Raw genomic sequence first — 16,819 nt, 5'->3', positions numbered from 1 at the left:
TTGCAGGGAGACTGGAATTAACCCTGGCCTACAGAAACTGTGATCAATCCAACTGAACTCAGAATGGCCGAAACATTGGGCTACTGAGTTAACCATTATTTGAGATAACACATACCAAAATGCTTTTGTGTTCAATGCAATTATGCACTATTTATTTATACAAGTTTTAAAACTTCAGAAGCCTGGGCAAGTATGACACAAAGTACACAATCTTCCTTTATTAAATTTGGCCTTGCTTTAGGAAGAGAGTGAGGATAGAAAGGAAATTAATCCCAAACTATTACCAGTTAATTGTCTAGCTTAAACCAGTCACTTATGCTCCCTCTCTAGGTCAGTGGAAAGAAAGATTACGACCTTCCTATAATACCCTATCAAAGGTTCCTGGGATGAACTGCTTTCAGAAGGTATCTATTCCTTTCTATGAAGAATAGAGAAGCCTTAGTAACCCGTTTAGATGAGATTACTTTTTATATAGCTAGAAGCTGAAAGGAGTCCCTTGCTTGGGACATTCATTTGCACATTTATATAAAAGTGTTAAGAAAAGTTGCAAAGGGAAAACTCATTATTAGTGGGTTCTCATGGTTGAGTAGTTTTTTTGTAAGTACCACTAACTAATTTTGGTTTTGTAGGAGTTTGCACTAAGCAGTCAGACCAACATCAGTTCAAGCATACCACCATCCCCAACAAAGACCTTTAGGCAGATTTTTTTTCTTGAAAACAAAGTAATGCCCTCCCCCCATGATTCTAAGTCAGAAGGCTTATTAAAAATAAAAGAAGTGATCCTAAAATTACTGAGCTCACAGAACTCAAATACTGTGTTTTCTTTCCAAAGAAAATGGGAATTCCTTGCAAGTTCTGTCTCCCATTTTTTTCTGAAGGTAAAAGAAAAAAAAAAAAAAAGTAAGAAAAAGCCAAGGAGGTTGAATGATTCAGCCCTCAGCATCTATGGTTGTTAGTTGTCCAAATAAGATTTGTTTCTCTTCCAGAGAGAAAAATTCAATGGGGGCTTATAAGCTCACCACAATATGAAGTCAACATAAAAGAAGTCTAATTTAGTCACTGGAAATACACCAAGAAAAGTTTTCATATATGCAGCAGCACTCACTGTATTTCCTAAATGCAAAGTGCGTGCAGAGCTCTTGCGTAAAAGATCACTGTCAATTCCAAGTGTGACGAAGCAGTCCGTAAGCAGACAACTATATTTACCTATTGACCTTCCTCCCTTGTGCGCACACAGCTTCTTAAAGAGTACAGCCCACAATATGCGATTAAGTCAGTTAAGGAGCTGTTCCTTAAGAACAATGCTTCCTCAAGACAGCACTTCATCCTGAAGTTGCCTGTTCAGCAGGTTAGATTCTTTTCCTTGGTCAGGTAACAAAGCCAGCACTACCCACTTCAATCTAAATTACAAGATTAGTCTGACTCATCTCAGATCTAGCCAGCCCATGTTTCCTGCACTACAGCATTACTCCCATTCTTGTCTTCTGGACAGTCATTCTGAATTTTATTTAGACTTTTCTATTACTCATCCAACATCAGAGGACTCCTCTGCATTCTGTGACTAGTGACTTTTGACTTCAAAATGTCTACTTTAGTTGTACTACTCATACATATACAGAAATGGCCATCAATTATGTTGGTCTTACCTGTTTCTCACTGAGATGGTTGGTTAGTAAGCTGAGATCAGCTTTCCAACGAACTTATAATATGCTTTTTTGCACCTAAAATGTGAGAGAATCTCCATTATGTGTTTTCGCAGATTTGCACAACAAATAGCAAAGACTTCAAACCAGAAAGCACATTTATCATGTTATGTTTTAGAAAAATATTTTCCTCCCCCTAATCAAATGTAAAAAGATTGAAAAATCTCAGAACGGGAAGTGCAGAAGTAAGAATTATCTATCCATTACCTTAGTGTAATAACTCAGTTTGGAGCAGAGCATGAGACACAAGTTAGCCTTAACTTACAAACATGCTGACTTGATTCTACAGTACAAATTCTCTTCTACTTGACTCCAACCAATTCCTAAGGACTTATTAGGCCTAAAAAAAAAAATAAATGGAAAAACCCACCACAAACAAAACCACAGTATCATCAGTGTTACGGTGCAGGCTACCTGATTTAACATTTTCCTCTTCAGGGCCACTTTCCACCCACTGACTGTCACTGGCTAGCAATCGATTTTGTGATTCACTGAGTGGTCGAGTAGGAAAGGACTGATTGGCTCCAGAGCTGAAAAGTAAGCAAAGTCAACAGGAATTCTGTAATAGCAGTAGCTGCTTATTTCAGACATTCCTAGAGTAGTGAAGTTACTTAAGAGCAAAGCAAAAAAAAAAACCTACACTGCAAACTAAAAATGGCCCCTGCCCCTAACTGTAGTTCTCCTACAGGCTTGTTCCAGTCATCAGTCTAAAGCCTTACCTGACACAGGCCACTCACAGTTCTGATGGAAAAAAGCAGATTGATAGACAAGAAATGGCATACTGATACAATGCTGCTGCCACACAGTTAAAAAGACAACCTACCAGTACTGTCTGGAAGCACCTAATGCTGTCTTATCCCATTAGTAAATGCTACAGTCTTCTGCTGGACATTTTCCTAATGCAAAAGAATACTCTGCTGTTTGCACAAGGGTCCTGCTCTTGTGAAATTCCACAAGTTATGTTGCACTGGAAAAAACTTCTCAGTCTTCCCTTTGAATCCCCCCCTAATGCCTTCATAACTCATGTGACTGCTGTTGGCAACAACCTTCAGCTACATATTCACTGAACTATAAAGATGACTTCTCAAATGGCAAATGTAAACACCCCCAGAAGTTTCACATACTCCTATGTCTTTGAATCTAAAGCAGGCTTCCTGAAAATACACTGAAGATACAACACATGCAAATTTGGAGGGATAAAAAGTAACGAGATAAAACCCCTCCAGTGCTAAAACCCAGCAATAGCCACAGTGATCTACCTCTCTTGCAAACTGTGTCTCAGTATCCCTTGTTTAAGCATGCTGGAGGAGGTGAAATACAAATAATATATATACCTTACCTTTCTCTCATTCAAAAAAATATCTTAAAACTTTTTTTTTCCCCCCATGGACATTATTCAGTCTTCCCTAGGACTTTTTTGATTGTTGTTAAGAGCCAGTAAGCTCTCTTACTTTCTGTATTACTGTTTCCTTAAAGCCATATCCTCTTGCTATAGGTCAAAATCAAGAAACAGCCTTTCTGCATTAAGCAGCACCATTTTTTGTCTTGATCCATGCTATCCTTCTCTGAAGACTTGCAAACTCACTCTGAACATGACAATAAGTATAAAAAAAATTTAAAAAATAGCTTTGAAACAATTTTATCTCCAGATGAAGTACAGAGCAGTACAAAATGAGAATCTTAAATGCTATAGGTACCTTTTGGCAGGTTCATTTTGGCTTGAGACAGTAAGTTGCTCTGGATCCATAATCACCAAACGAGTTGGAAAATTACAACCATCGCCCAAACTAAACCAGAAACAAAGATTCAAATCACTGTTTGTAGTTGACGTCAATGAACTGAACAAGTACCCATGCAAAAGGCAAACACTACAGGCTCGAATCAATCACTTGAATGCAGTGTGGAATTTCAGAGTTGAGCAAGGCAGTGCCACCACTAAACCAGATGATCAGTTAATTACATCTCGGAGCTCAAAATGATTTCCACCATATCACTCAGTATGGATTGCTGAGCACAGCACGAGTCTATGTATTTCAGAAACATCGCTGTGTTTCTGTAGACTGTAGTCCTAGTCTTCCCCCAAACCACCATGCACATGTAGTCAGACTATCCGGTATTTACAACCCCAGACTCTGTAGCATAAATAATATTCCGGTGGTCATACTTTCCCCTCTGCCCATCATTTTGAGGTGAGCTAAGCCTCCTGCGAAAGCAAGTTTATTCAGGATAAAATGTGGTGGCAAACCAGACTGATCCATCTCCACTATAGCTTCTGTCTTTAATCACACGAAAAGTCATGGTAGTTGAGAAAACAGCTGAGGCAACTTAAGGTCTTGTTATTACCTCTGCTGTTTGCTACCAGACCTCAAGCTTCACAAATGGGTTCACCAACATTTTAAATTGATACACAACCCCCAAAAAGCAGTGTTGAAACACAGCTCCTACTTTGTTCTACAGACTTTTGGGAGTGGTGGGAATGTGCAGCAGGTCAGTTTTGCTTCATCAAGCTTGTCTGACGCTTGACTGTAACTCCCTAACACTGGCTCAGCTGAAACTTTAAAACCAGGATTTTGCACTGCATCAGAATTTTTTTTTTACACTGCTGCTTATTTACATGCACTTTCTCAGGCACCTTTCAATACCAAAACTGTCATCTACAGCGAAAGGAAAGCTGTCAAGTGTTTTCAGGGGTAAGAGGGGATGTTTTTAAACTGATGTTATTTCAGTGCAGCTGAAGTTCAAGCATTTGGATGTCCTCTGAGTTGCTGATTTCTGCTCTATAATGAGACACTAATACCACCACCAAAAGGTGTACAATTTTTGAAATACACTTCTCAAAGCTTTCCAAACTTCCATATTTAGAAGGCCCTTGTCAATGAGGCCCTGTCTTTGAATGAAAACTCTGCACAGTTTGCTCAGTTTTCTCTTGCACATTTTCCTCACACCAATATTCATTGTGCAGGATTTACAAACTGGCTTTTCAGATGTGCCTTATTTTTTTAGGAGAAGGGGAAGCAAGGAGAGAGTCATGAAATCAATTTATTCCCCAATTCATTCCCATTCAGACTGAATACCTGGTAAAGATAGGGAGTAGCCAATACTTCTTTTCATCTCCAAAAACTTCCCTCAGATTTTTGCTGCATCCAAGGGAAAAGCCATTTTTATCAGGGCCATTTCGAAATGTGGGTGCGCGGAATGTTTCTGTAAAAGAAAACCATGCAATATCTATAAAGTGATAAGGAGTCAGGGAAGATGAATAAACAGATTCAAACTTCTCTATGGTGAAAATAGTGTCAGGCAAGCTGAGACGATCCAGATGTGTATTATGGGGAAAAAAAAGTAATCTCAAGTAATCAGGCAGCATTAAAAAAAAAAAAATCATAGGGTTAATGACAGAATTAGAAATTAAAGGTAAGAAAGTCGCATAAGGAGAACAGTCATCTTTCTCTCTTTACATTTAACACAAGGTCTGAAACAGCTAAGTACCATCAGTGTGCCAAAGATACCACATCCCTTATTCACTGATGGTTAGTGCTCTGTCTGGCTTGTGAAGCCTTCTTTGAGCAGAAGACTTCCTCTTCTAGAAGCAATTCACCATAAGCACTACTGGACCTAAACCCATACAGGCTATTTTTTTCCACTTTTGCCAAGGTCTGAAGTTGAATTAAGAGCATCCCGTGGTATTGAAGATGAGATTTATTACATTAGAAACACAGACACACCACAACTGTAGCAAACCACTACCATTTTTCTAGTCAGTGCAGTTACACCCTTGGCCAAGAACCAAGAGGACTCACTGCTCTCCCCATACCAACAGCAGGTCTTTTTACAATCATGATCTAGAAAGTAAATAAAGTACTGGCTGTGTTGCCAATTATGACTGACTTTTGGGCAAGAAATATGCTAAAATTTTCTTCAAAGCTAAAAAAGAGACTGCAAATATTCCTTAGCTGTAGATATGTCAAAAGAAAAAGGAGTCAAACAACCCTCCTGTCAAGCAATCAAAAAAATTCCCTTCTCCTCCATCAAAAAATTCTAGCAAGCTGAAAATTACTTCACTTTTAATCAACCCACTTATTTTTGAGGATAGAAATGTAGTTTCATTGAAAGGTATAAGATTTTGACTTAGTTGTGGAAATACCCACCAGTCTCTGTCCCCCGCCCCACGCTGTAAAAAACACTTTCAAAAATGCTTTAGCAAGAACTTCAGATATTTTAACTAATGCATGTAACTTGCTTATGCTGGTTAATGCCATTTAAAACATTTAGGCATAGAAATCTCCTTTATTATTTAGGGAATGTGCATCAGTGTTCCATTTTTATCACACTGCCTTTACAAGCCACTTCCTAATAGTGAGGTCCATTTTATTTGACAGGATTTAAGAATACTCTTTTGGATCTACTTCAAAATGTAGTATGTTCATATATAGTAGAGCCTTTACCTTGGCTGGGGCCACCCAGCTACTCAAAGTATTGGAACAACAGGGTAATTGCAAGTAGTAATTGTGTTACATACTTAACACTATATAAAAACACAACAAAACCACACAGTGCCTCAGAGATCTCAAAAATACGAACAAAAGAAATTGACATTCATCACGAATCTGAATGTTTGGCTCCAGCAGAGGACCCCTACATATGCTTCATTTTCCCATATGTTTTATCTTTAACTACTGTCACCAAATATGCTTATTATTGGACAATATTTAAAAATCCCATTTATATGTGACAGCATATCCTGTAGGCCTCACATTCTCATTGACTTGTTGGTTTTCTGGACAAGGAACAGTTCCATATTCCAGTTGACTGACCTATGGTTGATCTGTTTTTGCCAACTAGCCAGCAGTGGTAGCTGAAGAGTGACAGTATGCTGATGAAGAACATGGCTGCCACAAAGAAAAGGAATAGTACGTGGAATTTTGCATGAGTATTTTGCAATTCATTCTGGGGAGAAAGAGAAAAAGAGATTAATACATTAACATTTTTTAGCAGCTAATGTAGTATTGTCGCTAAATATTTTTCTGCCACGCCCATTCTGCTATAGGTCTTTCACCTCACTTTTCACAAAGGAAAAAAAAGCACAAGCCCAGCTTTCCTTTCATGTCATGTTAAACCGGTATACAACAGCATTTAAAGCTGATGGGTACCCTTTCCACCTAAGTTTAGTAGCATGAATGCATATGTTCATCTGTTAGTTTTTAAATGCACAGTAGGGGGCAGGGAAAAAAAATTCCTGTACTAAAAATGTTAACTGTGCAGCCACAGGCAGAGAGACACAGAGAAAACACATCCAAAATCACTTTCTTTGAAGGGAAGAAAATACAACAAAAATGTCCAAACCCTTTCCTGGCAAAGTAATAATACTGAACCCACTTTTGAACCGGTGTAAGGAACATAAAAGGGAAATGGCTGTCATACTATGTTTCCAAGACTGAACAACTCCTAGACAAGACCTGGGACAGATCTTCAATTTTTGATGATCTCTAAGATATAGGCAACAACCAGCATGTACCCAGCAAAACAAATTTGCCAAGTCTGGCCATGCAGAAGTGATTCATCAGAAGATCTACATGAAAAAGAACAATTTCAGTACAACCACCATATAAAAAATAACCTCCCACCCATATCAGATAGTTGATTCCACCCCCAACCCCAGCTATTTTCAGGCTTGCACTTTCAAGAGGTCAATGGGATTTGTAACAATACTATTCTAGTTCTATATCCTCAAAATCACAGTACTTTTAAGTTGTTGACCTTTAACAGCACTATAAAAGCAGAGAGGCTATTTTTATTCAGCTGTTTAGTTAGCATTATTGCCATTACTTTTTCCATTAGCTCATTCAGTATACCCACTTATCTAAGGCTGATTTTTTTTTAGACTAAAACACATTTCAATTAAGATCAAGTGCACATAGATATATCTATACCCCTGTTCACTGCCTATATTTATAGGCAACAGATTACAAGTCTCCTTCCTTCTGTGATGGTGTAAATAGCTACCATGAGTGACTGGATTAGAAAAATTATAGTAGGAACAGTATTTAAATAATTACAGCAATATTGGATTTTACCTTTGGACAATTCTCTGCAGCTTTCCTGTGGCAAAGCTTTGCGCAAATAAAGACAATTTATTAAACACTAGTATTATGTTAAGATGAAGTGTTTGAAAACAGCACAGGCTTTGTTAAGAACAAAATGGTTGGTGTGCACACGTGCTCTCGGACGTGCCGAGTTCCAATGCCCATCAGCAGCCTTAGCCCCTGTTCTCCAAGAGAATGGAGGAGAGAGTACATAAAAGCACACTACTAACTTCCAAGGAATGAAATTCTCTACTGAAGCACAGAAGTAGTGCTACTCAGATTGCAGCTGGGCCACTTTCAAGTGGTTCCTCAGCCTGAACAGCATGACTACACCAGGTGCATTCTTTGCTAGTTGTTTCCATCACAAGTAAGGTTTACATGAGTATTTTGTATGATGAAACCATTAATAAAGGTCTGAAAAGCTCAGAATACTCCAGAAGTATAAAGCAATGGTTTATAAATTACAAAATCTTTCTGACTTCAGAACATATCTACCACCATTAATGTAGTTTCAGTCAAAACCATAAAAAAATAGTTATTCTTTGCACAATTTTCTTTGTTTAAAAAAAACCCCCATAACATATCAGTACAGTTTTTCTTCCCAATATCCTTCAATACTGAGATATGTTTGTGGGATGTATCTTTAGCATAATATCTGAAATTGAACCAGTACTTAAGAAAATAAAGCAAGAAACAGGAAAGCTTAGTTTAAATTAGCTTTTAAATTCTGAACTTTATACCTAAAGAGTGCTATAAGGTGTCTTAGTTAAGATGCTAGCACATAACAAATCTATTGTAGGCATGATATATGGCTTTTAAGTTACATTAATCTGAGCAGAAAGCCTAGGGAGAACCCAAGCATTTACCTTGGAGTCAGGCAGATATACACAGCATTTTCAAAAATGCTGGCTACCATCAGATCATGTTACAGTAAGCAAATGATAGCAGAGTCCAGCTCTCAGAACTGCCATCTAAGTTCAGTTTCCCCCTTTACTGCCTTTTTTTTTGATGCAGTTTTGCTTAGACAATTTGTGCAACAGCCCCTCTTCCCCCTGCTGTAGGGATACGCTGTGTTTTGTGATCCCTTGAAATCAAGGCTAACAAAACACACACTCCAATTGCTGCTTATTCCTAAGCTTCATGTTAAAGCTATGATGACTTTTTCTACCTTGGAGCACACTGAAGTGTTCTCCAGTTTCCTAATTAATTTTTGTAACTTCTATTTCTATGACTCTTTTGGAATTGCATATTTAAACAAAACAGTGCTCTCTAAAGAATTCTCAGGACAGTTGATTTTGAAGCTCAAAGAGCAGTAGCAGCTTAGTCTTTGTGTTTTCTGTGGTCCAGAAAATACAAGCTTATTTCAGTTGCATCTTCCTAAAACAGTAGCTCTGTATCTTGGAGAAGGATTTTTTGAATTATGCACAATTAATCTGCATGATGCCCAGGGAGCATTTACCTCTTCTGACTACCCAGTTTCAGCCACTGTTTGTAAATTCTTGAATGACAGTTGCAGAACTGAAGCATCTTTCAAAAAGGGCCAACTCCTTCCTGGAGAGAAGCATGCAGGCTTTGAGTGTATGTAACAGGCTTATTCACAGTTGTGTTCTAGCAGCAGTCCACATGCCACAGCATGTGAAAAGAAAGTGAAACTTCAGACATTAGTTACTTAAAATCATTATGCTCAGCAGCAGCACAGAAGCAGACTTGCAGGTGAGAGAGCTGCAGAGCTTAGAAAATGAAGCAATTTGCACAATAAAATTTGGGCTACTTAGTACATGTAATAGACTGAAGTCAGTCACTATTCTAAATAGTCCCCTACCAACTCCTTCATAAGCACAGAGTCACTTAAGCATATATCAGGTCACAAAAAACCCCAAACAAAACCCACCAACAGAAAAAGTGCTGTCAAAACTTCACTCGTTACTCATCTTTTAGTAGCTAGGTCTAGCTTAAACATAGAAAAAACTCAGATCTGGTATATGTCCTTATGTGTATATGCAAGAGGAATGAGTTCTAACTAAAGATCTGGAATAATTATCTTTTTTTTTTTTTTCTCCTTTTGTTTTTTTTTTTTTTTGTTTTGTTTTGTTTTGTTTTGTTAATACAACCGAAGTTTTGCAGAAGCATGTGCCATCTACCCAGAACACATATATCACATCCTTGAATTAGCTATACTCAGGATTGCCAGGATAATTTGGAGGACAATGAAAGATACTGAAAACAGCTGGAAAACATATGGGTTTCAAGGGGGAAGGAGTGCAGCAAGAATGAGAGTAGATCCAAATATACACTGGGAAGTACCACCGCGCACTATGTAAACAAGGCATCAAGGGCTGGGTGTTCAGCCAGTGCTGGTGTTTGTGTCAAATACGTTTGTTAAACTGAGGTTTTATCAGCTCATCTTTAACAACTTCCTAGGTAGAGATAAAAGTTTCATGAGTATAAGAAAAGTAGTTATGAGTATAAAAAAAGGAGTCAGTCATGTTCCCTTGATCTACAAAACACATTTTAACACCCACATCAGTGTGTAAGCCTGTGGTAAACATTTACTGCCAGTGTGGTTGTTCCACCACTGTATGAACAGTATCAAGATCTTTCTTCAGCACTTCTGCATAGAGCATGAAAGATGCTATGTAAAAGTCTTGCATGTGCAAGTGGGCAACACAAAGAATTTCTTCAACAGAAGAGTTACACAGGTATGCATGTTTCACAATGTTTGCAAGTATCTGCATGTGTGTATCATGTCTCTATGCAAGTATTATCAACAGATTGCTAAAATTTGTGTAGTTAGCACATACACCTTCACAATCTCATTACTAGAAGTTTTGAAGTGACCAAGGCTACACTCCCCAAGAAGCAGTTCATCTTTTATCCCAACACTGGATATATACAGCAGTTTGTTGCACATTTTCTCTAAAAAATATCCATGAGGAAGCAAAAAGAAACTACCTTCTGAAGGTATACTGTAACATTTCTGATAGTCAAGCTTTGAGGGGAAAAATCAACATCTAAAGAGCCACAACAGAAAATGTCAAAACAGTATTCTGTCTGATGCTGTAGCATACAAAGCTGAGCATTAGCAATATACTGAAGCAGTCTACAGACAGCACGTGTTAGCAGTACTTCGCTCTCATCTGGGTACAGATGTAGAGAGAAGCTTCCAGGACTCTATCCTGCAGTCAACAGCACTTACCTAAAAGCTTACATACTAGAGACATACTAAATTTTGCAAACCTACATGAAGCATGGTGCTGCCACCTCTTTCTGGAAGTTTAATTAGGCTATTATAAGATCAGAGGAATATTAGCTTTGTGGAATGAGTACAAGTAATTAATATGAGTAAAGTGAGTCAGAGACCTACTCTAATGATAAGATCATGGCATCACCAGATTCTGTCTTGGAAGTAATCAGAAGTGAAAGCAACAAGTGCAAGCACACCACTACATTGTCTACTGGCACATTTCAGAAGTAGCCCATTCTTGCAGGACACATTTGGATGCATTTGTAACAAGTAAATAATTTTAAAAAAAGAAATAAAATTCCTCTTAATTTTACTTCCTCTGCTTAAGGGTCCACTTCAGTATTGTGTCTGATGGGCTTTGGGAGAGCCTTGCTGCAAATGCTGGTATTAATGTTCACTGCGGTCAGATGTCCTGCAGACTTCTGTTGCACTAACACTTATGAAGTGAGGTGACAAAGCAAATTGGTGTGGGGTTTTTTTGTTGTTTTTTTTTTCTCAAGTGCTGACTGGAAAATATGTAAGAGCATATCTACAGTTTCATTAGAAATTGCATACAAAGCACTGGAAAGCAGCCAGGCAGATGTTTGGGAGTGCCACATTCACAAATTAAAAATTTAACTATTTAGAGTCAAGCAAGACTGAACAGCAGAATCAGACCATTTAATTTGAAGTATCTGTCAAGCCACAGCTATGACTGATAAATTCATTTACGGCTTTCATCTCACACAATACTGACAGCTCAATTTCCACATAGTTCCTTGCTCCCCAGTGACAAGCTGCTATATAGAACTGATTAAGAGAAACATAGTACTTTGGCAGATCAGACCCATAGGCTTAGAGGAACACAAACAAACATACTTTTTACACCATTTATCTTACTTGTCTAATGCCAACTGTCTCAAAGTACAGCTATTCTGAATACATGATCAAGCTTCTCTTACTATGACATGGCAACATCTTTTTGCTCCAATAAAGATTATTTCTACAGCTACAGAAAATGACTGCTCTCCCCAGTTACTCTGACAGCAACCAAAAAATATGTGCTGTTGGTTACTTATAAAGATGTGATGGAGAGTCTTCCACTTAAGAGTGATTTTTCCCATGCTAGTTAATAGAAACTGATTAAGGGAATTCTGACACTAACTCTTCTGCCTAGAGACAGGAAGGCACAGTACAAGGTTTTGCAGATGAAAGGGAACACCACCAGAAGATGCTCTGTTCAGCCTGGAATGTGACTGGAACAAAACTGATAGGAGGAATATAACACTGACATACACGGATGGTTGCCCTTCACATAAATGTTATTAAATCTAAAATGCATGTATGTGTATCAATTATTTGACAACTCATAATAGTTGCAAGGAAGATGTGTATCGTTAACACTGTACATATCTTAGCATTCTACCCACATCAGATCGATAAAAGCCACTAGTATGAAATTTCAGACACACCTATGTATGGACTCAAAAACAGAGCTTGGTCAGTTCCTAATAAATTAATCTGCCTTATCTGGTAGCAGATTATCCACAGACAAGTCTAGGAAGATACAAAATTGTTATTTATATTTCACATTTGTCAGTATTTTTATATATACGTGTGTGTGTATATATATACACACACTCATATATATGTAATTGTTTGATATAGCCAGTTCTTTCTATATCTACATATCTATATCCAATAGTCTCAAGAAAACCTGAGCTGTGGCCACTCAATTTTGATGGAGCAGAGAAATTGCACAGTGTCCTCATCAGAACTTCTTCCCCCAATTACTCATCCTGGGCAGTGTAATACATTTAGTTCATTAATATTCAGAAGGTTCTCCTGCTTCAGTCACTTCGATTGATGCTGTTAATGGTAATGAACTATGGAACAGAGTAAATGGTGAGTGACAACATGCTGATGCAGCCTCCAATAACACATGCAGGATTAAACAAATGAACAAACAAAAAAAAGCCTTAGAACTTACTGTCCAAAACTTTATGAAGTACTGCAAGACTGTAGCAGCAACAAACAGACAGTACAGTAAGGAATACATTAAAAACAGGAGGAAGAATTTGTAGTTAGAAAATCCCACACAATTATTCACCCTAGAAGGAGGGGAAAGAGAAAGAGGTTACTATGATATACAAAAAATAAAATAAAATAAAAAAACAATACATTCAGCTTTTGCAGAGCATAACGTGTATGATGTCAGTGGTGTGTCCAAAACAGTCTGACACTAGTGTTTCAGAAGCAATTTAAACCACCATTTTGAATGAAGTCTCTTTCCTTAGGCCAAATGATCTGGGCCCCTTATGGAAATTTTGCCCCCCACGACGTTCTACAGGACAGGACATGAGCTGGCAAAGCGTATGATACATACAGTCTGTATAGGAAGCGTCTCACACACTATGAACTAACTGCAGTCATCGTGGAAGATAATATGAGCCTCTCCATCAATTTCAGTGGATGTTGCTTTGGTTACAAAACCACCTTCAAGTCAACTACTGACAGCAGTATTTTTATAGGGACAGCAGATAATGTTTTTACTGACTACCAGTGAATACAAACTGCAGAAAAGTAACTGTCTGAGTGGTCTTATGTATCACCTAGAATTGAGAACTGATTTTCACAGTGTAGTGGGTATCTTCTCTACTGGTAACAACACCAAACTAAACAAAATAAATAAATGCCATTTCTCATAGGTCTTGTTAACGGCAGGGTTTCTCTATATAACGAGAAACTTCATGATTTGGGCTACTGGGCCTACAACCCTATGTTGCAAGACACATTAGGAACAGATTTATTTTCACATATTAAAGCCTCAAGAAGTTCTGTGAAAATCAAGTTTTACTTTGAAGTTGCATTTAGGAAGCAGCATCTAATTCATTATGTAGGATCTAATTCACCATTATTATACTGGTCTTTCTTTGTTTTTATAAACTTACCATGGACAGTGGTGGTCCATTTTTAGTACACATCTGAAAGATACAATTTCCAGTAAGTTAAAGCAAAAAATACATTTTCTTTCTAAGATACATACTTTCAGCTTCTACAGGTTTGGGGGTTGTTTTGTTTGGTTGGTTTTTTTTGGTGTTTTTGTTTGTTTGTTTGTTTTAAGTATTTTGCCCCACTGTATGCTTTTAAAGTCCTTCTCAATCATGTCAATTCTCTGTATTATAGCAGCCATCCTTTCACCCAAAAGGACCAAGTAAGATTCAAAAAAGTTATGAAGAGAGTCTCTTAAACTAACATGACAAGCACTACTGAGCAACACCATGTAATAGTTCATTAAGCCATACTAGTTTTACATGCACTATGAGAGAAAACGAATCCAAAGGACCCTTCAGAGTTGTGTGGATAAGGTATGTCAGTCTGGCATTCACTTCAACTAAGTCCGCCTTAGTGCTATTTTTGCTACCTTTTTTTGTTTGCTGCTTGTTTGTTTTTTAAAGCTAATTGAGGAAAAGAGCAGCACAGTGGACAATATGAATAGTCCACGTGCCATTTTCATCCAGTGTTAGTATAAGGACAGATACTAGACATTTCAGACACATAGACATTCACTGTATTTGCTAACAAATGTGATTTTAGCCAAAACATCGGTATTAAGTTCTTCAGTTAACTAGATTTCCTCAAGCTCAGCCTACTGAAGTCTTACTCATAGCCTCAGTCTTCAGTGCCTCTACAGATTTCTCTGATGATTCAGAATGAAGCTAGGGAATAGCAGTGATGTCCCTGAAATGGTTAAGGCATGCGATTCCACTGTCAATCTTTGAGATAAAGATTTTTAGCATTATTATTAGCACACATCTGTTTCAAGGCTGCAGAAGCAAGATACAGTAAGAGTTCTATAATAAGCATTTGCTGGTGCTGTGGTGCTGGTATCTCAGACCTGCCTGCCTTTACTGTGAGTCACAGACTTATTTACTTTTTTTTTTTAAAAACGTAAATACCGTTTTACAAAGCCACAAGCAGGTTTCCTAAAAAGTTGTGCCACTTTGGACAATAGGGCTGCAATAATAATATTGCACCAACAAGAGGAACTTTGCTTTTTCATGAAATCCAAGTACTGAGTGTCTGAGAGAGAAGCAAATAGTAAAACCTGCTGTCATGCAAAGGACTGATACACTGAAGACATGAACACACTGAAGAGATGATCATGGGAGAGAGAAAATCCATCATTTGAGATTCACTAACTTACATGTCACATGCAGAACAGTGGTGGCAGCGGTCAGGTTTGATTAGCTGGCATCGATCACAGTATCTGATTGCTGCATTCAAGTGGCAAGGGTCAAGTCATTAGAACTCATTTAATTTTGCAAAGGTTTTCCCCCTTAACATGAACTGAATCTTAAAGAGCTTCCTGCCCTCCCCTGCCATACCTGTTCTCACAGACACGTACCCGCTCTCATATGATAAGTACTTTTGAGCTTTTTAAGAAATGTAACATATGAAAGTATTTAAAACACTTTCATCTATTACTACTGTACTGAGTCCATTTCCATTTACTCTTTCACTTCCCAGTCTTCCCATCCTTCACCCTCCAGCACTGATCCCCTATCACCTGCTTTCTTTCACCTCTGGACAGTGTACTCGGGCATCCCACTGTGAAACTACACTCTTTCAGCAAGACAACCTTCTGCATTAGTTTTCTCTAGCCTCTTCAGCAAACAGTCATCTACCAGACTGTTCAGTAAATCAGCTCTTCCTCATCTTTCCTGGATATTTTTAAACAAGCCTTCAGGCTCTTCTCAATGGATATAAGACACCAGCACAGGCAGTTTGCAAGGAGGAGGAAGGCCAACACCTACAGCTAAGCAGAACTGCTAAGAGCTGGCAAGAGCTTCCCAGACCACTCCAGGAACTTAAGACTGGGATTCCCTTAAAGGGAGGCTTGTATTCAAAAAAGCCAGGTGTCCTTAGGCTTTGTTTGGAAAGCCACAGTAAACTTTGGTAACAGTTATTCTGAGTAGTTTATGTTTTCTGAAAACTCTACAGGGTTGCTAGTTTCAAGAAAGAGAAACAGATATATATACATATAAAAGCTAGATTTTTTAAAAGAATATACATATGTATAAGACAGCAGTTTCACAGATCATTCTCATATAACTTGGAATAAAAATGCCTATATATATTAAAGGCAAATACAGAAATAGCCCATAACTAGCTTTGTACTGAATTACAGATAGGAATGAAACATTTATTCGTTCTTAAATTCTAGCCTTAAGTATGATGTTTCTGCTCTTGCTGAACTGATACAGCTCAGAAAAATAAGGGGGATATAAATGGTTATAAAATTGACTAAAAAGTGTCTTTTTCTCTATTTCTAGCTGCATTAGCTGAATTTCTCTGCTGGGTTTATTTTTTATAGCCACAATTAGATATAAATGTTATCTATCTATTGCTAGAAGAGTTTTTTGTTTCTTTTTTTTTTTTTTTTTTAAATTCCAAATACTGGCTACATGTTGAGATCCTCAGACAAAGGACTCCAGTTTCTCTTGAGGGAAAAAAAAACAACAGCACAAACACATAATGAAACAAGGTCATGGCCTTTGCAATATGTGCTTAATACATTGTTCATTCAGTGACACCAAATGAATTTCACTGAATTAAACTAGCAGCTTCAGGAGCACAGAATTATCTTTATCTCACCTCTGGATGCTGTTGTCGTATAGATAGGCAAGTCTTTAGCAGCTCTTCTCAAAATCTCTTGCTGGGATTCTGGTCTCTCTTCTTTTTCATATTGTTCTTTATCAGCTTTTGACAAGCAGAACTAGGAGGGAGGGAGAAAATGGAATGGAGGGAGG

The 16,819-nt window shown here is 37.9% G+C and overlaps 1 protein-coding gene across 5 annotated transcripts in view; it reads right to left on the bottom strand.

The window, feature by feature from the left end:
* ZDHHC20 (zDHHC palmitoyltransferase 20) overlaps positions 1–16,819 on the bottom strand; it is a 48,370-nt gene that overhangs the window by 5,927 nt on the left and 25,624 nt on the right. For 3 of the 5 annotated variants that reach the window (XR_012622104.1, XM_074816032.1, XM_074816030.1), the window contains 10 exons: positions 16,665–16,785; positions 15,214–15,283; positions 13,958–13,990; positions 12,997–13,117; positions 7,775–7,810; positions 6,515–6,647; positions 4,778–4,904; positions 3,401–3,490; positions 2,118–2,233; positions 1,647–1,721 (listed from right to left, as the gene is read on the bottom strand). Coding sequence is in view for 4 of the 5 variants with exons in the window: in XM_074816032.1 (XP_074672133.1) it covers positions 1,684–1,721; positions 2,118–2,233; positions 3,401–3,490; positions 4,778–4,904; positions 6,515–6,647; positions 7,775–7,810; positions 12,997–13,117; positions 13,958–13,990; positions 15,214–15,283; positions 16,665–16,785 (885 nt within the window). In the remaining variant the exon portion in view is untranslated. The remainder of the gene's footprint in view (positions 1–1,646; positions 1,722–2,117; positions 2,234–3,400; positions 3,491–4,777; positions 4,905–6,514; positions 6,648–7,774; positions 7,811–12,996; positions 13,118–13,957; positions 13,991–15,213; positions 15,284–16,664; positions 16,786–16,819) is intronic. The other 2 variants (XM_074816033.1, XM_074816031.1) reach the window with 1 other exon arrangement.

This window comes from Strix aluco, chromosome 2 (assembly GCF_031877795.1).
Source record: "Strix aluco isolate bStrAlu1 chromosome 2, bStrAlu1.hap1, whole genome shotgun sequence".
Classification (NCBI taxonomy): Eukaryota; Metazoa; Chordata; class Aves; order Strigiformes; family Strigidae; genus Strix; species Strix aluco.
This window is presented reverse-complemented; position numbering and strand designations above follow the sequence as displayed.